This window comes from Seriola dumerili, unplaced genomic scaffold (assembly GCF_002260705.1).
Source record: "Seriola dumerili isolate Sdu_G_001 unplaced genomic scaffold, Sdu_1.0 BDQW01000686.1, whole genome shotgun sequence".
NCBI classification, from domain to species: domain Eukaryota; kingdom Metazoa; phylum Chordata; class Actinopteri; order Carangiformes; family Carangidae; genus Seriola; species Seriola dumerili.
In genome coordinates, this window is record NW_019174941.1 from 1,131,226 (window position 1) to 1,155,020 (window position 23,795).

Consider the following 23,795-nt stretch of genomic DNA (forward strand, 5'->3'; position numbering starts at 1 on the left):
CTTATTATGCAAATCAAAGAGGAAATAAGTTGCTACTTCATACATCCCATAGAATGTGTCTTGTTACTGTTACTTAAAATTTGACCTCAAATCCGGCTTCTTGATTTTACAGTAGATTGTCCAGGAAAAAGGCTGAATGTTCTGGTATATTAGATTTGTATTGAGACTCAGCACGTCCATTGCAAAGGCTTGCAATGTCTGTTTTGTCAGGATTTAGAGAACAGTTTCACTTGTGTTAAATGCAAGCATGTACATGTGCAAGGATCATTTACATGTGCAGTAAATGTTGATCAAAAAGTGGTCCCCTTCATGTTATGTTGCTTGTGGTGCAGTGAGTGTGTGAACTTTTGACATTGTGTACTTATGTTACTCTTAAGTTTCATCCACTTATCATTAGGCTGTTGCTCTTGGCCTTAAGCACAAGGCACTTGGCCATTTCAAACACTCATTTCTCAAATGGAGTCATTAAAGTATTGCATCAGTGAAGTTGAAAATATGTTCACTGTGTTTGTGTACAGTGCGCTACAAAATAGACAATATAATATTTTAGATTTTGTCCAAGTGTGTGAACTTGACACTTTGGTATGTTTTGTTTTGTTTGGGTTAGACTATTTGTTTATTTCCTACAGGTCAACAGCAGATAACCCCAAGAACTGATATGACTTGAATTAGGTTCAGGTTGTTTTCATGTTTCAGCTTGACTTACTCACCCTCACATGACTACAGGTTTTATTTTTAGTGACTGTGACCCTGTACTTTGTAGACCAAGGGTCCAGTTTTATCTTTGGTACGTAGCACTGAAAAGACATTGCATAGGATTGGGCTTGTTACAATTTTTGAGTATCATCTTGTTCAGCAATACTGTTGGGATTTTTTTCGTCATTTTCAAATGAAATAACTCCCCACTCTTGATTTAAATGGGTGTGTGTGTGTGCCAAATAGGCAGACTTGGACAAAAATCAACATAAAAAATAGACAGAATAGAAATTGGGTTGAAAAGTCTTGTCAGTCAGATGGGGACAGTTAATGAGGTGACGTGGAGCATTGAAGGAAGAAGAAAAAAAAACCTCCACTAAAATGTGGCATTGGATACAGGAGACAAGAGTGCTATGAGACAGCTGTGTGTGTCAGTTCCTCTTGTTTGTGTCAGCTTGTGTTTCTGTCAGAGTCCGCTGAGGGAAGATGGGCTTCAAGGGGAGGGAGAGAGACCAAATACAGAAAAGGTCACAACAGACTTTTTCATTTTGGTTCCATTTAGATGAGTTTAGCTGATGATTGAACCTCTCTTCCTTTGCAGTCAAACCATAAGATTTTAAGAGGATAATTACTTTTCTGTTTGCTTTATTTACAGTTAATTACTTTCTTTTCTTAATTTGATGCTAGCCTATTTGTAATTTTTGTATCTTTTAGTGAGCTGTTGGCTTCTTCTTTATTGATGTTAACATCTCCAGGTCAGACATCATTCTGTAGGGGATTAATTACTTGCCACAAAAACACAGATGGTTGTTGTTAATGAATCACATCAGCAATATAAGTTGTTTAGTTAATTTTATTTCATTACACAAATCTATGTCTTGCAACAGCCTTGCAAGTGAAGAGTAGCTTTGTTTTCAAAGTTTTACATAATTATAAATTGAATATGTTTTTTGATATATTATTAATGAATTATTGATTCTTCAAGATAATATTCACTTCTTTTATTTCATTTTATTCATGAATATAAACCCTTTTATGGAGTACCTACAAACTGTCTTCAGTGTTAGTTTCTAGTCAGTTAGCTTAGCATAGATAGCTAGAAGTTGGTCTAAAACTAATTTGCTTTGCTTTTGACTATACAGTGTTTACAGTTCAGAGTTAGGTCAGTTTTAGTCAGAGCCTATGACACACTTCCATGACAGTGTGACTCTTTGTGAATCTCAGCAGTCAGATTGCATGTATGGAATGACCAGTCAGTGATGGTGTTGGCAAACAAACAGTACAACATTGAGCATGTGTTGATTTGTAGCACTGGTAAAGAAGCTTTTAAATGAATTTCGTTTCACCGTGAAATCATGATGAATAACATGCATCATTTATCATATGCCAAGGTTTGATGCATGCTTTGGACAGCACATTGAGTCAGATGTAAATCCGGTAATTGGAATTCAATCAGCAGCCGACATTAGGTTGACCTTGTCAGCTCTACTCAAGTCCAGTGCCTCCCACATCTCCATAACTGGAGTTATAGTTACAGCGACCTACTTACTGTAGAACTTGGCCCAACTTTGGAAAACAAGTTTTTTGTAATGCATATTTCAAAGCTTGAAGTGGAAACACTGTTGGCTACTTTCATACAGTAAGTAATGGGGTGCGCGATCATCAATTTCATCATCTCAAATTCTCTCAGGAAGGAACATAATCCAACTCTGTGCACTGTCTCATAGTTTAAACAGAGAGAGGAGTTTCTCAAATCTCTCTACACCCCTGAATCCTAGGCCTGCATTTTGTATGCTTTGTGACTGATCTGTTTTTCCTCCTCTCTGGCTAAAAGGAGGATTTCTTGTCATAAAACATAATAACTGGCAGCAACTATGTTAAGATGGATGGATCAGATATGTGAGTGGTGACTGCCCCACAAGCTCCCTGACTCAAATTGCTGAAAATCTGGTGTGTAAATTCAGTAACATATGAATGTGGGCATTTCACTTACTACAGCCAGTGCATTTTGAAGAGTCTCTTGCTCTGCCTCTGAGGCCCTGGTGTTTGTTGCTGCCCTTTGGCATATTAAGTTTCAGATGTGCAAATCTCATGGCCAGCCGTGGCTGCTAGTGGAAATTTCCACTTCACATTCGGACAGCATTTTGTGAATGTGATGTTGTGGGCTTATTCACAAGAAAATCCTGAACAGAGCTAATGTTTTGGGGTTGTTTTTAAGGGAATATGATATTTAAAAAGATGATAAAACTTGGGATTTTTAAAAAAAAGAGAACCATTAAAGATACATAATGTATATAACTATAATGTAGAGGCCATTTGCAAAATAACAGTGGACAAGGGTACTTTTTAATTAACCTATTGAGGTTAAGCGTTTGGCTACTTCTTCCTTAGGTAAAAACCTTATTCCTCAGCAGCTAGAATGTCAGCTGTCTGAAAGGTATTTTTTTCACATGATAAAAATATTCAGAGGTCATCCTTTGTCCATGTGATGTGTCTTACAATCGTTTAGCCATTATTGATTATGAGTGCAGTGTAGAAGAGTTCTGGGGAGAATGATGAGAGGAAGAGCGGCATGTTCATTATGTTTGATTAAGCTCCATGTTATCACTCAGTTATGTAATGGCTGAGCGAGAAGAAATTCAGGGTTCTTTGACCAGATGTTTAAGAAAGATTGTGGTTGTCTGTTGAAAATATCAAGCTTGCTATAGTTAGGGCTCAGTATTTGAATTGTTGTGTGATGATTTTGATAGGTTGAATTTTCTTCTAGCCTGGCGAAACTGTTACTAGTTAACCAGTAGTGGGGAGATGACTCACAAAACTCATGGTTTGGTCCATGTCACATAAAATGGTCAAAGGTTTTGTTTGGAAAGGACAGTTGCATATAAAACTACCAAGGGCAACGAATGACTGCTTTCATTATTGATTAATCAGCAGATTATTTTCTACATCAATCAATTGGTATATAAATCAGCAGAAAAATGTGAAAAATGCTCATATTTCCTAGAATCCAAGTTGATGGTATAAAATGTCTTGTTTTTTTCCAACCAACATTCCAAATCCCAAACAATTACTATAATGTTAGACAACGTATAGCAGCAAATTTTTAACATTTCAGATGTTGAAACATCACATTTTTAACATTTTTGCTGGAAAGCTGCAAACATCAATATCAACAAATAATTTTCTTTTTTATAGACTAATTGATTGTTTAGTCTTATATATTTTAATTAATTGGTCTTCAACATGGTTTTTATATGCTCTATATTTATCTAAATATTCTGATATCAAGCTGTTACATATAAAACTGAACTGGGATGTTAATGTATTTTTTAATTGTTTTGAGGAACTCCGCACACTTGTTTAACATGGCAAAAGTCAAATTGAAACTGATTCTGTTAGACAAGTAAGAGATGACCTACTGGAAAAGGTATATTGAGAAGTCTTTGTGGTTGTGGTCTGAGTTCATAAATACTCAACAGTAACAGTAAAACTATTACTGGCCAATAGAGGGAAAAGTGTAATACTGAGGCCTTGCCTTTGTTTCACTTGCTTAGGGAGCACGCTAAACCCAGAGGAGGCAAAGAGTTCCAACATGTGGGGCACAGTAGCTCAGAGGATTGTTTTATTCTGTGGAAGTTTCCTGTGAAATGAAAAGCTTACTATCACCTTAAATTTCTCTTGACCTGAACAGAATCTAGCTTGTATGCAAGATTGTTTCTCAATCTCAGGTAGGGGAATGGCCTACCAGTGAACCCAAAAAGGGGTAGAATGTACACAAATAGGGATGAGGGACTTTTATATATATATATATTGTGTGCCTCAGCTCACTCTATTAGAATAGATATAATAGTTTTCAAGATATTCATTTGTAGGATTCCTTGTGATGCTAAAATCTACTTCTGCGTACATTCATGTAAGTGTAGCTGTCTTTCTTGTTCAGATGTACGAACAGAAGCATACTCTTGATGCTCTACAGTTGTGATGAACAGTGGAAACGCTTCTTTTTCTGCATTGTTCCCTGGTGATTCATACATTTTCTGTGTCAGTACAAGCTAAATTTGTCATTTTAATTTGTCTGCCACAAAATATGTCATGAGATACTTCCCCTTAACTTAATAAAAATGGTTCTGGTATGGAAAGATTGTAATATGAAAACTAATGTGATAATTAACATGCATTGACATTAACATGGCATCAAGTTAAAAGCTCTGTGTGTAGGTTTTTCTATTTTAATTTTTTGTATAAAATTGATGTAGTGTATGTGTACTTCCATTTTCAGTTTGTCATTTTGTGTGTTTTTCTACTTCAACTAGGAATGGAGTCGGACATTTTTTAACCCTAAACATAGACCTGGAAATACAACTCAAAAAAGTGTCCTTTATAATGTCCTTAAATTATGTCTCACATGAAGGTTGGGCTTGTAATTCTTATTAGTGGGCACATCGCCTTTGGCGTGTGTTTATTTTCTTTCTTTTACAATTTAGGGAAGCTGACACTTAAAGGCTAAAATATTAACTTGTTAGGTTTCTAATGGGTTGTTCGAATTCCCCCTCTCTCCTTTGCCCTTTCTCTGTCTTTAATTTCACAGTAGTTGAAAATTAATAATACATTTTTTCCCCGTTCCATTATACCACAGGAAACGGTGCACAATGAATATGAAGTGATTTGCCCACTCTCTCATTTCCCATCAATGTGATGTGCTGCATGTCTTGTTGCTGGTTATGTAATTGGGTGAGGCCATGTGAAAATGTCTGAATGAGATGGGCAGATGGTGGCAAAAAACTGTGGGATGGGGAGAACAGATGCAAGTCACATCTGCCCTGATCCAGCCAGAAGACATTGTTTGTTGCCAAACCATCACATTCACTCTTGAGTGATGGATCATCTTCTACGTGAGATGTATTCACAATAACATCACATTTTTAACTGCTATACATATTTGATGCCTGGCTTTACATTTTTTTTTGACGGTGAGATTCATTAAACTTCATGGACAAAACAGATGAGTGACAAATTAAAGTAAAACCCAGAATCATCTGTCTTAACAAGCTGTTAGGTCATTACTGGCTGCCAGAGGAGCTGCTGTGGGCCTTGGCATACACTCAACTAGTATGATAAACTCTACTTGAATGACTAACATCATTCTTTCCAGCAGCATTCCTTCATTTGTTGTTTTAAAGATGGTAGTGGAAGGTGCTGTCTGACATCATTCCAAAATCTCTCATTGGTGTTCAATTGGGTTTAAATCTGGTGATTGCAAAGGCCATAGCATATGATTCTCATTATTTACATACACTACATTCGTCATTCAGGGTTTTCTTTGTCGTCTTCCTGCATGTCTGTGATCTACAAGAATTTATATACTGTATTGTTCTGTATTGTTTTGCAGTGGCAATTTAGCAGTTCATGTGGGCTTCCCTTGTAACAGACCCCTGTGTTTGATGATGTGACACCTCAAAAGGGTTTTTGTGTTATGTGGGTTGCTTACTGCAAAGGAATTGGATTTCTAGATCGCCTAATGTACCTAAGATCCTCTAGGACCTAGAGGATCCTAGAGAGAAATGTCACCTAGAGTCTAGGTCAGCGAATCTTGATACTCTAGGGGTGTTGCAGAGTGACGGGGACAGCCTCATAGTTCAGAGAAGAAGACTTTTTAAATCTGTCCTTCAGTCTGATCAGTAGTTGCAGTAGTGGTCGACCGATTACTGCAACGTTTTTCATTTATTGAATTGCCAATAAAATCAATTAATTGAAAAATGCGCTACTTTAGCTCTGACACAGATGCCTCTCCCAGTCATCACTCTGTGGTCTCAAGCAGTGTCCCGCTACCAGTAACACAGAAGTACTGACAACCGGAAATGAGACAATACGCTTACTGCAGATAACAGTACAAAGTAAGTCAATTAACACAGACTGAGTAAATGTTACTGCCTGCCTCACTGCTAACCCTAACCCTACTGCATGAATATACACCATTGGCTGTTTCTCTTTCAAAATGATTTGGTGTGAACAGTTTCTATTACATCATCAGAGGGTGTTTACAGCAGATCCACAACAGTTTTCAACTGTACTTACTGTATTTCCTCAAATAGTGACTGGGGGCTCTATTTGCCTCAACTACAGAAGGTAACACACCTTTATTTGAGGCAGGCCTTTATTTCTTTCCCTCAGTTTGATATGTATAATTGAGCATACCAGTATTTTATCTTTGATCTGCTAGTTTCTTTATCTTAGCAGTTATCAAGACCTTCTCTCCCCTTTCCACTCTCCTGCTATCTCTTGCTTGGTGTGTCTTATGTTAAGTTATTCCTCTGCCTCCTTTAGCGATAAGGGTACATGTAATAAATGTAGTTTATCTGCTGTAATGGAGGCAAGACTCAGTGAATTGGTAGCTTGGCTCTGCCAGGGCTCTTGGGTCACTGCCTATACAAGAGGTGTAGCCCAAGCCCATAATTCACACCACAGTTGTGCCAACAAAGTGTTGAAAATAGCATGATTTATATTGTTGAATTTATTAAATTAAAGCTGTAGAAATGTACATTTTGCTTAACTGGCATGGACATTATACGACTGCCACCAGGAGTTTATCCCCCTCTGGTCTTTATATCCCTGCCTCTGCTGAATTATTTTTATCCCTAGTGGGAACAAAATGACCCCCCCACCAGCACCAGGTGTACATGTAGGTGTATATGCATCTGTGTTTCAATGCATACATGCTGTTCCCAGGTGAGAACAATAAATTCCAGTCAGGCACTTTGCAGCTGGTGCATACAACTGATGATTACAAATATCCACTCAGTTGACAGTTTGTTAGATACATCTAATGCAGTTTAATCCAGAAATCTATCTTTCATGAAGGTTTTTTTTTTTTTTCTTTTTTAAATTAAAACTAGAGAGTTGTCAGTTCAATTGTGTGATCATTTTGGAGGATGCAGTGTGTGATACTGTATAGCTGTATTGCATTAAACAGAGAAGTGTTTCTGTTATTTAGCCTACCTTAATCTGAATGACCCACATGTCTATCCCATAGCTGTCCCTAGAATTGAAAAGAAGGATTTATGCGTCTATGTTGGGTGGTATGGCAGCCAACCTGTAGTTGCCTTGGGTGTAGGAGTTGTAGTTCAGTATAAGATTACAATTCACAGGAGGTGCATGTCAGCCCTGTAGGACCCATACCTTGCTACTTAGAACTGGTAATGTCCACATCTCAATGCAGACATGCTTTTATACACCAAAGAATTAGCCGTTGCTAACCAAGGTGGCTACAGGAGCTACAGCTGAAAGCTTCAGTTAGTATGGAAACAGTAGTTTTTTATTTTATTGAAACTCAAATCCACCTTGAATTGGTGTCCACTTGTGGTCATGACATGATTATGAAAGGCACACACCTGTCTATACAAGGTATCACAGCTGACAATGCATGTCAGAGAAAAAAGGAAACCATGAGATGGAAGGAACTGCCTGCAGAGCTCAGAGACAGGATTATGTTGTGGCACAGTGTGGCACAGATCTGGGGGAGGCTACAAAAAAGTGAAGGTTCCCAAGAGCACAGTGGCCTCCATAATTCTTAAATGGAAGAAGTTTGGAACAACCAGGATTCGTCCTAGAGCTGGCCGCCTGGCCAAACCAAGTAGTTGGTGGAGAAGGGCCTTAGTAATTGAGATGGCCAAGGACCTGATTGTCACTCTGCCTGAACTCCAGAGATCTTAGGTGGAGATGGATGAAACTTCCAGAAGAATAACCATTGCTACAGCACTCCACTGATCTGAGCTTTATGGCAGAGTGGCAGACTGAAGCTTCTCCTCAATGAAAGTTTGCAAACAAGCACCTAATGGATTCTCAGACTGTGAGAAACAAGATATCTGGTCTGATGAAACCAAGACTAAACTGTTTGGCTTTATTTCATGTTCGTGTCGTGTTTGGAATAAACCATTTTGAACTGGTTTTCCCTCAAGTGTGTCTTTCCAACTTATGTCCAATCAGCTGAACTTGCCACAGGTGGACTCCAATCAAGGTGTAGAAATATCTTTAAGATAATCAAGAGAAGTGGGAGGCATCTGGGCTAGATTTCAAGAGTCACAGCAAAGTGTCTGAATACTATCAATGTATTATTTAAATTTTTCGTTTTTAATAAATATACAAAAATCTCCTAAAATGTTACTGGGAGTAGATTGCAGGGGGACAAATAAATATATTCAGCACGAGGCTGCAACATAACATAATTTGGAAATATTGAAGAGGTCTGAACACTTTATGAATGTACTGTGTCTGCTATGTAAGATGGATTGTCAGTGCTGGTCTCAAATGTTTCCAGAGGCGTTTTAAGTGTGTGGAAAGTGTTTGCTCTGCAGCAGGTTTGTGTGTTTAGATGAGCAGGGTTAGGTTGTCGTGGCTGTTAAGAGGGATAGAGATACCAAAAGGAGTTAGAGAGGGGAGAGATAGGTTTGAGTTTGGCTTGGAGCTTTTATGGACAGGGCAAAGAAGGGCTATGTTCCATGCCAGTTGACAGGACCTAATCCACTGACAAGGACCTCAAGGACAGGTTATACCACTTTTCAAAGGCCTGTGTAATACATCTATAAAGATTTTTTTGTTCTTCAGCATGAAGGCACCACTTGGGTATGTGTATCCTCTATGTCTGTGTTTTTACATTAAAAAAAGTAATGATGTAGTTGTTTATTGTTTTGTGCGGTCAACACCAGTCCTTGCTTTTAAACTGGAGCTTAAACCTTTTAGTATTTACTCTATTTTGTCACCTTAGGACTTGTATGGAGTTGTTATTCAACATATATGAAGTGATAAAAATCTATTGTCTACAAAGTTGCTTAAGTAGCTACTGTGAAGACTGGAGTGTGTTGGTTTGATGTTTCTCCAGAGATGCTTGTTAGTTTGTGTGAACGGCATGTAGCTCCGCAGCATGTTTGTAAGTTCAGATAAGCAGGGGGAGGTTGTGTGGGCTGTGTTTGGAGGGAAAGACAGAGAGAGAGAGAGAGAGAGAGAGAGAAGCAGGGCTTGAGTTTGGCATGGAGCCTTCAAATTAGGCAAAGAAGGACAATCAGAATTACATCATTGCATGATCTTATCTACAGGTGATTAAGTGGTTGGCAGCAGTTAGTTAGCCGGTGATATGACCAGCTGAATAGGCTCTTGCTGCTTGGAAAGTGCGACTACCTAAGTAGCTTTTGTGATATAAAAGCAATGAATCTTTCATCACCCTAGCTATGTCTTATTTGTGTCATCAAATCACTTGTACTCACTGTGCTGTCCAACCTCTATTTTTGGACATGTATACGCTGTTTGTATACGCAATATACTGCATAATGCTTTATCAACTGGTATTGCTAACAGTAACAACAGCAAGCAAGCAACAACAATAACAACCTTCAAACTTGTTGTACTGGGACGCGGGCAACTTGACCGTGACGTCATTCCCAGCTCCGACATCCGACTTCCAAGGTAAATGTTATGCAGCATATGTCACTTCTCACTGCCTCATGGGAGCTGCTGGATAAAGTTTTCCTGGCATTCATATCAGTTTGCTGGTTTTGTACCCTCTTGTTTGCTCTTTCATGAAGGCAGTGCACTAACTCCATCCCTTATATAAACTATTTGTCCCATCAAAAGATTTATCTTCAGTGCAGGACACAGTCATCCAGCTGCCACCTGAACCTCATGGTTGTGATACTGTCTTTTGACTGTTTAGTTTGGCCCCTGCATCAGCAAAACATGCCAGTGATATTTACTTTCAGTGCTTGTGACAGTGTGGTCAGTTTGAACAGGATAACACCATTTTGGGAACATTTACCCTCATCATTTTTCCTTCCCTGCGTACCAGTGACCACATATGTTCTGTACAGTGAGAGCTTGTTGTATTTAAGAAGTAAAAAAAATTCAAAATAGAACATATCTGGTAATACTGAAGTCATAGTGAGACACTGAAACATATGTTGGAAAGAGAACTTCAAGTTACTAATCCTGTCACCCCTGTTCTCTGATATCTATGAGCCAGCTGTGTTACCAAGATCACTGTCCTTGTGTAAAACTGGAAAGAGGTAAGCATATCTCAAATGGCATATGACACTGTGCCAACCCCTTTTTATAGGGGAGACGAGTGGCCCCGCATTGAGGCGCCCATCATGATTGCCAATACTGGCTGGAGCAATGTTGTACCGGGGCTTCTGAGGATAATGTTGAGAGGGTGAGACCCCTCCCTTATATAATCGAGAGCAAGGTTTTCAGTCACTGTGATACACACATGGTGTAATCATAAACAGGAAAGGATTTTAATGGCCATGGCAAATCTTACAAAACTTTCCACTATCCAGCGGAGTGTAGTGGAATGGAACTCTTGGTGTTTTGGAAGGGGAGGGGCACAAGACATGGTTCCAAAGGGAGCAAGTTATTCCTGTCTTCCCCTCCCCCTCTTCTTGGAGTAGGGGTAGACATGTCTAGTCATGTCCCCTTGATATATGGAGTAAGAGCACTTGACCAATGGATCCTTGTTGGTGTGTCTTGGCTTTTAAGCATCAGTTGTTCAAAACATTTCTTTAGGTATACCCACACAATGTGAGAAGATACATGTTAAATTTAGCCGCTATAAACACTGTATATTTTTAAACAGTGTACTTTGAATAATAAAAACAAAACAAAGAACCCTTTCTCTTTGAATTGCCACTTGCCTTGTTTTTGGAAAATAAGGAGAGCAGTACAACACTGTTAGCCATGTATGACATAAATGCTACACAGCATGTTTTCTGGGTTCACCTTTATTGCTTAATGTTAAAGAGTTTTGGGGGGAGTTTTTCCTGTAGTGATTCCAGGGTCAAAGGACAGAGAATGTCGTATTCTGTACAGACTGCAAAGCCCCTTGAGGCAAATTTGTGATTATCCTAGATAAATAGAATTAGACTTTACATATTTGTGCCATTGCCCTGATGTTTGCTTTCAGTGTATATTTAGAGATTTGGGTATCAGCCCAATTTAAGCAAACCCGTAGAGCAAGAGGGGTTTTCTTTGAATCGTAAATCAGCTGTACAGGGACGACCGATGGCTCATTAGTTAGAGGGGTGGTGGGGATAAAAGGGTAAAGTCTCCTACTATGGGTTTTTATTGAATTACTTTAATTTTTTAGTGCCTGTGGTGACCAAAGCTGTCTTCAACATGTCCTGGACCACTTAACCTATATCACAACAGGTGCACCATTGCCATTTTATTAGGTACTCCATGCTAAAACTAATGCAGTTTAATATAACAGTCGTGCTGTAAATTCCACTTTCACGAAAGTTATGGCTGGACCAGGTATGGTCAATGTGCAAAATTGAGAACAAAGTTGTAACTGTTGTAACTGCTGTAAACAACTAATTTCAATGGAAAGTAGCAAGAACCTGCTGGCAAAGTTGCTAAATGTTGCTAGATGATGTAATATGCCAATTTGCATAGTAATGACGACATCACGTCATATTTGCACTCTGCCTGTTGTGAGCCGGTTTCAGCCCTTTTTCTGTTTGATTTTCTCCTACTCTCTGTGCTCACATATACAGTGTTTTAATACAGCTGAGTTCACAATAAAGCTGTTCTCATTTACATGTTTTTCCATTTCTGTTGTCAGACAATGTAACAAGTATGAAATGGTGACTGAAATGTGGCCTATTAAGACTAAATGTCACTTCCAAGCTATTTCCAAGCTGCTGCTCTGCACTGCTAAAATTCTGATTTTATAACTGCGATGTCGTCTCACAAAATCACCCAACACATGTTAAAGACAACGGCTGTGCTGTGATATTTACCTGTAAAATGATCACTCACAGAGAGAGAATGGACTAACTTTGCATGGTGTTGCTCTTCCTCAAATGCCACTCCAGACAACTTCCTGTTTGCCTATGCCCATAGTTACTAATGCACATTGGTCTTTTTTTAATTTGTAAACTCCACAACAATGAAAAAGCACTAGAAGTAAGCCAGTTGTGTTTTCAGGATTAGGTCATCAGAGATCTGACATCCAAAACATTTTGAAACCGACAGCTGAAGTCATAAAAGGCAGAGCTCTTAACAGAAACAGTTACATTAAAACTAAACCAAAAATGAAACCAACCCTTGAAATATGTTCCTGTCATAGTGAAAGTCAGACTAATTTGAGAGAGTAAATTACCATTGTTTCAGTTTTCTGTTGTGTCATCTAATGCTGTTTCATTATTAGTCCAAGTTTTTTGTCCACAGAGCATGTTGAAGTGTGTGGAAATACTAATGTACTCTGTTTCATTTGTCTCTCTCTATCCAGACTATCCATGAGCTCCGATTTCCCACACTACAGTTTCAGGATGCCAAATATAGGGTTCCAGAACCTTCCCCTTAATATCTACATTGTGGTTTTTGGGACAGCCATCTTTGTCTTCATCCTCAGCCTCCTCTTCTGCTGCTACTTAATAAGGTAACATCCATTCACCCTTTAGCTTTGGATTTGGCGTCACTTAGAATTTTAACTGAGTATGATGTTGCTTTGTTGTGTGGGTTTGTGACCAAAAGTGTCATACAGTGGTTTCTTAAGCTAGTCAGCATTGTCTTTTCACTGGGAGCAACAAATCATGAATCTGGTGGTAGTGCAACACAAGGCGACATTTTAATGAACCATGTGGACTACATTATCCTGTTCATGCATAGCCACTTTCCAAAAAGCCAAAAATTATGGTTGGTAAACACAAATATGCATTTATCTCAGTGAGACTAAAACTGCCACGGTGAAGTGATAACTGTGTGCAAACCAGGTAACCCGACAAACCAAAATAGCATTGAAAACAGACTGCAGACTGTTTGCTGGAGGGACCTGGTGCCTTGCAGATTTGTTTGTCCTTCTATTGTCGACCCACTCCTGCACTTCACCTTTTTATACAGATTTAAAAGTACAAGTGAATTTTCAATTCACATAACTTTCTTCAGAAAAGATTTTGTGCACCCTGACTCAGAAGACCATAATAGCTTTGAACACAGTGTACCATTTTTGACTAGGAAACTGTGAGTACCACTACTTATGTGGGACTTGAAAATAATAATGAGAACTGAATGTTAATTCTCACAGACTGTCATTATGCAACAGTCCTCATAACACATCCTTGTACATTTCAGGTCACTTTGGCTCGTGAATTATTCATTCAGCAGTGTTTCACTAGCTAGCTCTATCCATATTTATGCATAAACAGGATATATTAACAGGTACCAATGTTTCTTAATGTTAATGGTTTAATATTAATGAAAACTTTGTATCTAGTACTGTTGCAAAAAAAAAGCAAAAAGCCTGCTGTGAAAGTCAGTACTAAATATGTCTTCACCCTGAATTTGTTATGTTCTTGAAATCTACTGTATGTAAAACTGTTACATGAAATATCTTATAATCATGTACTTTCTGTCCAACATACTGTATGGCACTTGTCACTATGTCTTTTAGTTGAGGCTCAATTAAAAGGCTGTCTTTTTTCCTTTTTTTTTTTTTTAGAAATGTGTGTTTTTTGTGTATGTCTTGTTAAGTCATTTCAAAAAAGGGCGAAATGTTTCAACAGCACAGTTTGGAGATGGTAGCTAAGATACAATAATTGGTGACTTGATAGGAAAAACAGTAATATTATGCTGGGATTCAAAGCTGCTTGTCTACATTATTATGATCATGGCACTTGGCGTCAAAGAAACTAGTTATAACCATTTTTTTCTAAGAGCCACTTAACCTGCTAAATATCCACACCATATTACTACATTAATTAAATTTACTTTTGGATATTCATTAAATTTGCATTTGAATGTTTAAATCTCTTGTTTGTAACCATTTATATTCATCTTGTTAAAACAACCTTTTTTTTGCATTAAGCCTTGAGTGTAATCTAATAATTATTTCCCCTAAAGGAAAAGTAGCGGTGGTTACTCGTCATTCCTTTGCCCCTCTTTTTAACCCCACTGGTCTTATAGAATTGTCCTGGCTGCTGTTGCTGCAGGGGTTTTCTCCTGGCAGCGACAAACTGAACAGAAATAATGTCCAGCATCTTTTATCTAAGACAGTGAGAAGCAGCAGTTCTCAACAAAATTCACCCCTCGCCACCCTGTCATATCCTATCTTGCAGGGCATATGGTAAGTAGGTTAACTACCACTGTGTTCCTACAATTCCTTCTAAATGTAAAGAGACATTTATTACTTTGATGCAGTACCATGATTCAGTACTATAACGTCAAGGTTGCCAGTTTACTAAAGGCAAAAAGAAGAGCGATTTTTGCTCCATAAAAGGCATCTAAAGGTGCAGTCTCCCAAAGGAACTGGCCCAATATGACTTAAATCATAACTACCATCAGGTATGATGAATATAAAATTCAATTCAAAGACTCAATGCTGAAAATCATATTATTTTGGTCTCAAAAAATTAATAAGCCTGACGGCTACATTTAAGTTTTTTTCCATTTAAACCCTGAAGGTCAATTGAAAGGACTTCTCCTTCAATACAGTTTTTATCCACTGAGCGCCACAGGGACAGAGGAATGTAAATGTTAAAGCTGACATGTGATAGGTTATTATCAACAAAGGCAGACTTGCACACATGGTTTGAAACACGTAAGACGCCCACAAAAATACTCAACCACCTCTATCAATGAGTCCTCAGTTCTCCACAGACACGTATGTGAATTATGCAATGCAGCATTCAGAAGCATTGAAAAGTTTTTCTTGAGCGTGGGCTGCTCCTGAGTGCAGAAGGCCTTCTGTGGTCATGAAAATAATCCAAAGGTTTATAAATGTGCTTTATAAAGAATTGCAGAGCAAATACAAGATCAGTGAGATCAATCAACAATGTAGTCAGCCCTGTAGATTGTAACATGTGAGGTGTTCATGACTTATCAGCGCAGTGACATACCAAAAGGTAGACCAAACCAGTTGACTGTAATGGTGGCTGACATGCACATTTTACATTTTGAGCCGCCTGTCGACTGCGGTCAAATCATGATAATGATAGTTTTCAGAGGAAGGTCAATTTAGACACAATTTGTTTTTTTTATTTTCAGCTCACTGTTTTCCTCACCCAGTTTGACAATGGGTCAAGGTCCATTTGGCAACCCCCACACCCTCGACCTTGTCCCTTACCTACCCTTGAGAGTTTCTGCACCTTTACCTGCTGACCTCTTTCAAAATGTCAGTTTCTCTCCTAGACTGTGCTGCTTGTTTTACAGATCCCTCTCACTCTGCTGCGAGAGGTTAAGGTTACTTGTAATGGAGGTAAATCTTACAAACCTATGAATTTCTCCTATCTTTCTTCCTGTTGTTTTCTTCCCTTTTTCTGCATATTTATTCTCATTCTCAATACCTAGAATCTCTTCTGATCCAATTCTCTTCTTCTCTTTATTCACTGAGTTGTTTTGTTTTTGCTCATTTATAAGAGCAATGTTTATGAAGAGTTACACCAAGAGTTTGATGTAAACCATAAACTTTGGTTGTATTTGTCGGTTCTCTCCCTCTAACTTGGAGTTGTGCGAGCCTTTGTAGAGTGCCTTAACCTACAGTAATGTTTGTTTAATGTCTGAACCAGTGTATTTTGGGTGATATTGCGAGTTGATATTTTACTATAAGTTCAGCGTTTGTTTTGACAAGAAACCAAGGCTTAAGGCATTTTAAGAAGATACCTGTTAATATGTAACTTGGCTTACTATTGGATTACTAAACAAAATAAATATCTGACAGTGTTTCATTGTCATTTTATTATTATGACTCCACTCCTTCCTGTAACTGGTTAATCCAATATTTATTCAGTAATTAGTCTCATGATTGTTTTGCCTGAAGTACGGGCTGAGAATTGCTTTCAAATTCTAACACCTATTTGGTACCGCTGTGATACACTAGAATAGACTGGTGTCAAAGGCAAGTATTTATAAGGAAATGACATCAATGTTTGTCATTTTTCTCTCTTTTTCCAGGATGTATGGATAGTTTGTTTATGTAGTCAGCTGGAGAAAGTCACTTACTAATCAAAGAGATGTTTTGTCTTTACGTTTCCCCAGGTTACGGCACCAGGCGCACAAAGAGCTGTATGCATACAAACAAGTAAGCACTCCAGTGACACACACACACACACACACACACACACACACACACACTGCAATTTGGAAATTTGAAATCATACGTGAACTATTGTCTAGGAGAAGTGAAGTGTGAGAGTACTGTATATGCACTTGTGTGGAGAAAATCATGAAGATCCCCTCTGGTTCCTAAATGTGCATTCAAGCTGATGCATCAAGTCATTTGCTGAGTCTTCTGGCAGCTGCAGGTATTTCGGGGGTTATGCTGTTAAATGCATTTAGCCCATTTTAAAAATACTTAAATGTTTTAGGAGAACACAACTGCAATATCAAAATTTCTGAATTGCACTTAAGTCGAAGGGAAGCAAGTGGCTCAGTTCAGTTGGGGCTGAGCGTGTCAGCAGGGTATAGCCTGCGAAGCTAGTCAGAGGGAGTGATGGAGGGCATAACCATGAGTCTCATGTCCTTCAATTATGTAATACCAGACTGAACAGCCTCCCATGTCAATGTTAAACACATGGTTTCACGCACGCACGCACGCACACACACACACACACACACGAACTGGCATAGAATGTGCTACAGTGATCACTAACAGTGTTATTTGTCTCCCATTACTACCTGCCAGTTAAATATATGAACTTGTCTAGGTCCGCTGTGAGTTATGTTATGTAAGACCATCAAGCTCATGTATTAGACATACATACTGTACATACACACGCATACACACACATGTTCATGCATTTGCTGGAAATCAGCAGCTATTTTATGGTAAATCTTATCTCTGTATCCTTTATTTAGCCTCAGTGGTTGATTTTTCATCACACACTCATTTTTAGCTGTCAGGTTGTTTTCAAGAGGAACTGCTATCTGTGACAATATTAGAGCGTTAGTGTCAACCAGTGACTAATCTGTCCTTATTATCCCCCTTAGGTCATTCAGAAGGAAAAGGTCAAAGAACTAAATTTGCATGAGGTAAGCACTCATCATTTTTGTTTAGTTATTATCAGTTGATGACACTTTAATATCAAAAATTGTTCCCTTTTAACAACAAGGAGTATCTAGTGGGCAGAACATTCTGTAATGTAACTTGACAAGTACACATTGTACTGTTGTATCACCCAATTTTAGACTAACCATGTGCTTCTCAGTCTTCACAATGCTTCAGCCACACGTGTTATATACTTGCGTCATCCTTTTCATACTTTTATCCTCTTGGTTGTGCAGTAACATGGAAACCCATAATGCACTGGGCCCTCAATTGATTTAAAATAAAGTTCTAAGCCCTGGGACTGTGAAGGGGCAATTTATGTGTTGTGACCATAATGGCTTCAAAATGGACAATAAACATTCTAAATAGTACATAACTACTGTTATGTAATGTGCTTCAGAAGTATGTGTATATGTTTCAGAACATGTCTGCCCAGTTCAGTACACCTCTGGGTTTTTGAGAATGTGTGTGCCTCTATATTTGAGTGTTTCATGGTGTTGACTTGTTTTGCAACAGTGATGACATACACATCATCTGTCATTTAAAACTGAGCACATCTGTCTTGACACACTGTCATGTGAAAACTAGCATCTTGTGGTTAAGTCATGAGTGTTCTCCCTACTGTTATTACATCATGCCGTATGCCAGCTCAGCTTGGTTGGAAAATTACAGCGGAGAGCGTGTAGAGAACAGCACTGGTTTTGCAGTGGAGAGATGATGGTCCCCAGCCAAGAGCACCATCCCTGTAACACTGCAGTGCAAATGAAATGTTAACAATAGCATCTTCATGTGTGCTTTGGCATGGGGCTAAACACAGTTTATTGTCAGCCGCGTTGGAATTTCCCAATGTCCCATCAGGCTTTCATTGTTTATGTTATTCGAAACTGAGAGAAAGCATCAGAAGGTGTCATGTGAGTGAAGTCCATGACAGAATAACCAAGCTGTGTTTGTGTAAGGACAATAATATACACACACAGACACACATGCACGCACACACATTAGCCGGGGTGGATGACCCAGTTTTGAAGACTCCCACACCACAGGATCACACAAGAGACATGACTATAGACTGAGCTGCACAGATCCAGTCTCCACATTTTAATAGAATATCTAGAATAGCAGTGATAATATGGGGTCAGTTTACTGCTCAAGTCATGTAGTTTTTGTGACACGTAACCTGACCAGTTATCCTATATGAGTGCTATTTTTTCAGTATGAGTTTGACCCCTATATTTCTTTAACTCTTCCATATTTTGCATGTAAAGAATACTGTTGTAAAGAATCCATGTAATACAATATGGCATGAAAGTTTAGAATAGCTGCTGTATGTCGCTGTTCACCGACAGTTCACCAGCAGTTTTTTTTAGCCTAATTTTTACAGTTGCAGTTACACACAAGATGTGTGCTGACTGTGCGTAAACAGTCGGCACATGCAACGGATACTCAAACACCCCAGCCCTCTAATAACCAAGAAATTCGTAGTAATTAGTGTCTGTTTTACTGAGGCAGCAGCTCATTATGTAATCAGCCACTGGGACTTGCTGCTATAATGATGTTAATAAAGGAGAGGCACAGTCTAGTGGTGGGACCTTAGATCATCAACCTCATAAAACAATCAATATGTAGTGATGCTGAAGTAAATAGTAAAATAAATTTCAGTATCCACTCATATTACATTTATTTATATATTTCTTTATTCATCTACTGCTATAGAAAGACTTGTAAAGCTAATGCAATAAATATCTTTACACAAACTTCCAGTGTAAAGAAAAAGAAATGGACTGATGTAGAGTGAGACATAAAAGATTACTCATAACAATAAAACATACCCCAGTGGAAATGTGGGTTGTAAAAAGACAAGATTGTGTTATTAAATTTCTTCATTTTGTTACACTTTATTGTGTTGTAGATTTAATTTTAAATGGATAAAATTGCAGCTTTGCCCATCAGTAACCCATAATGACAAAGTTAAAACATAACATAACATAACAACATCCATTAAAGATCAAAAAAATAATAATTCGGTGTTGCTGTGTCACTCCACATTGTGGTCAAGTATATCCTGTTACTTTTGAGTTTCATAAATGGCCTCTAGGCAGAAATATAAGTGTGTTGAAAAACAAAAATGAAAGCAAACAGATGCAGATTTGTAGGATGAGAAAATGAGAAGCACTCAGCATTAATTTACTTGGTAATTGCTCTTTTCACAACAGAAAGTAATAGGAAAGTGGGTGGGGCTGGTATCGAAGTGATGCCACCAAGGTGCCAGGCAACGTGTCCTCCATCACTAGAGAGCCTGTTGTTCTGAATACAACCCCATTTAGGTTAACAAGTGTCTATTCTGGCTACAAATTGCCTTCTGAGGATTATTCTGAGCTTTGGTTCTTCTCTCCTTTTCTCTCTTACTTTAATCTTGTTCTGTTGCTAAGCTTGTTTGGATCAAGCCTTTTCAAAACTGTATTATTTTGTGACTTATTTCTGCTTAACATTTGTTAAATAACAAATTTTCTAGTGGAAATATTTTGTGCTTGACATAGGCAATAAATTGATTTGTCTTCAGCAGAAATAAATAAATCTTGAAATGTATCAGTCTTTACAGACATAGGCTAACGCTTTTTCTTTGATCAAACCCATGATCTTTTCCACCAAATGAAGTCCATGGATTTGCATGAAGTCTCTAACTAAGGCTTACAGGATTAATCGACTTAATCGGGGGAAAAAAGAGTTTCTGTCAAAAGTTGGCGAAGGTTGCCAGATCTCAACCGTGAGTGTGACACTGCAGACAAGGCAATGAAAAGAACAAAAACACTGATCTATTCACCAATAAAGAGAGCAAAGCAGACATCTTAACAGAGGATTGTTCTGTGTCCAAAAATCCTCAGGATAGAAAGCTAGGAGCCTGCATGCTGTTCTTTTCATCCTCACTTGTCCATTCACTCCCTATAAAGCAGAACCGAAAAAAAGAAAATCTGTGTGGCTAAAAGAAGTGATAGTTGCAGGGTTCGGCAGCCAAAACACAGTTTGCCAAATTAAAATCCTCCTTCGTGAAAGTGTCACCCCCTGGTTGGATGGCGTTTAGTGATGGGAATGCTGTGTGGACGTCATTTTTGCAGATTTTTGCCTGTTCTTGTCCTTATCATTACTATTTCTAGTACTTGTCTGGAGAGAGTGTAGTCAGCTTTGTGCTACCTGCGGTATATGTATGGTGTGGTCATCTCCATCTTTCCATTAGCCAGCGATTGGCCTCACTTGGAGGTTCACACTACTCCCCCAAGTTTCACCCCCCACTCCTGATGTCACCATTTGTTACAAATAACTCTGTTAATTCTGGTTAAAGGTAATTAATCTTGATGAAAACTAGATGATCGGTAACAACGATACTCCGACTCCCTTCCATCATCACTTCCTAATTCAGCAGTTGTCAGATACTCTGTTGTGAGATTATCATCTAGCTAAACTGACTCACTTTGTGCAGCCCTGGAGTAATTTCACTGGTGCACTTAGACTTGGCAGTGATGCATTTGATGGAACAGTCAGATATAATAGTTTCTCTTATTGCTGACATGGTCGGGCTTTGGTAAAAGCAGCATTTGACCACAATGACTGCAATTTATACTTTGCAACTGAAATCCTAGAGACCTGAAACAACAGAGTTTGAGAGTGAATTGATTGATGAATGTTTGATTCAAATCCGTTTTATTGATGCCAAACGTTATAGGAAGAAGCAGCCGGTTGAGAATTATACTTTCCTTTCATGGATAGAAGACCAAAATTTTTCAACAACTTGAGTTATTTTTGTACCTCATGCAGTATCCAAAATGCACTTATTCTTATAGCACTTGATGTGACATGTCTGCGATTCATATATTGCTGTTTAGACATAAAGAGGTGTCATTTGATATATTTTCAGGTAAAGTCATGGCAGTTGACCTGTAGCAAAGGAAACTGTGAACTGAGGGTATGATGTAGCATGAAAATAACATGTGGATTTGTGGAACATCCCACTGATGTGGGTGTTATGGTGAAGAGGGAGCTGAGCTTGAGGCCCAAAGTGTCTTGGTTTACCAGTCTATTTACGCTAGCCCCCGCCTTTAGTCAGCGTCTCTGGATAGTGACTGGGCTAAAATTAGATTCCACTGAAAGGAAACGGTTGAGATGAATTTGCCATTAGATTGGGATGCCACCTGGTCACCTCCCTTTGGATACATAACTGGTATTTCTATCTAGAAGGAAACATTTATGGGCTTCAGTTAGGGTCAAAAAGGTGTTTAGTTTCTAAAGTGATGTTTACAAATAGTTCCAAAGTTTGTAGTTTTTAATCAACCTTTGTAAACCTGTACAATAAATCTGATAAAGGTTTGTATTTGATAAATTTAATAAAAAAAAATATATATATAATAAATGAATCAAATCTGGTGTAGTAGATTTTGAAGACAGTTGAGGGCTTAATTTATTCGATGATGCTGTAGAAAATAATGGTTAACATGTAATGTGCTGTGTATGTACGCAAACCCACCTGGGTTGTGAAAGAGACAGCGTCGTCCATCTTGAAAATCTACTACACCTTTCAGGACCTGCAGTGGAGATGAAGGTACTGGAATCACCTGCGCTGTGATTGGACTCTGCTTTGAGATTGGACTCTCATTTTCCAATCACATTCAGGTGTAAAAACAATATCAGATTTTGAACTTGTAACGTCAAGATCACACGCTGAGTTTTTTTTTTTATTTTTTTTTTTTAATTATGAATCTTTTCTACAAATACAAATCTTTTTGACCTTAACTTGAGCCCATAGACACTGGGCAGGCCCAGAACATTCACCCAGAATTATATGTCTTGTCCCACTTTGGCACACCCTGTGATCTCAGGAAATGCTGGAGGAAGTGGATGGCAAGAAGGATGTCTGCTTGGCTTACTGTAACTAAAACCTATATCTGAAAAAAACTGAAAAAATGAATCAGTAGTTGACCCATTCTTGCGTGTGTTTGATTACCACAGCCATGATACTGATACACTACACGTGCTAGGCCTATTCATCATGTCACGCAGGTTGTAACCTGTTAGTGACTTGCTTGAACACGTGTGTGTTTAAAACAAAGGCAATCAACCACAACCTGTCCATCAGGATTTCCTCAGTGACCCTTGAGAGATATTGGACTGACACAGAATGCGGGTATGAAGCCATGAATTTGAGAGATAGTAAAAACCTATTAGCTGTTATTCTCTTTTGCCTCCAAAGATTAGACTTAAACATGTACCAGTTGTCTCAGGTTGGCTTTGATGTCCATTGTGGTTTGGTTCGCTGTTATGGCTCTTTCTAACACTTTTACTTTGGTAACAAAATGTTAAACAAGTTGCCTTTGTAACTCCGTCACAGAGATCTCACACTGTTTTTTCTGTTGAAAGGAAAGAAAAAACACTGCCACTAAAATGTAGCCTCTAAGTCCCCAGTGTGAATTAAGTCAGAGTTATATAACAGAGTTGGGCAATTACTGCTCCCTTGTTTGTTTCAAATGTTTTGCAGATGTTGGCCAGTTGTCTTTTTCCATGTGTGCTTGACCTTTGCTGTTTGGATAGTTTGTTTCCAATTCACCAACAAAAACTCAAATTAAAACCAAAAGAACCAAACACCAGAGAACAGCCTACATGTTCAAAGTTGTTGCACTGTCCTCCTCAGAAAATATCTCTAACTGCCCCTGTCATTTTCAGATATGTGCAGTGTGCTTGGAGGAGTTCAAACAGAAAGACGAGCTGGGGATTTGTCCATGCAAACATGCCTTTCATAGGAAGTAAGTATACGGTTATCACAAACACACACAAGACCAAGGTCATGGCAACATGAATCAATGCAGATTTCCATAACTAAATAGTGCATTTCCATGAATCCTTAACTGCTCTTTGACATTATAACCCACAGTGAGGCCATGTAAAAAGATATTTAAAAAAACAAATAAAATTTCAGTGACTAAAATGAACAAGTCATTGTCAAGTCAGTACACAGGTGGAGTGTGTGACAACAACAATAATAGTTCATTATGATATATTTTTCTACATAAAGGTAAAAGTCAAG

At 38.4% G+C, this 23,795-nt stretch overlaps 1 protein-coding gene across 1 annotated transcript in view; it reads left to right on the top strand.

Moving 5' to 3' along the window:
• Positions 1–23,795, top strand: part of rnf24 (ring finger protein 24) — a 32,463-nt gene that overhangs the window by 3,269 nt on the left and 5,399 nt on the right. Inside the window, exons 2-5 of the mRNA XM_022765438.1 lie at positions 12,974–13,123; positions 16,717–16,759; positions 17,668–17,709; positions 23,435–23,514. Of these exons, the coding sequence (XP_022621159.1) occupies positions 12,981–13,123; positions 16,717–16,759; positions 17,668–17,709; positions 23,435–23,514 (308 nt within the window). The 5' untranslated portion in view covers positions 12,974–12,980. The remainder of the gene's footprint in view (positions 1–12,973; positions 13,124–16,716; positions 16,760–17,667; positions 17,710–23,434; positions 23,515–23,795) is intronic.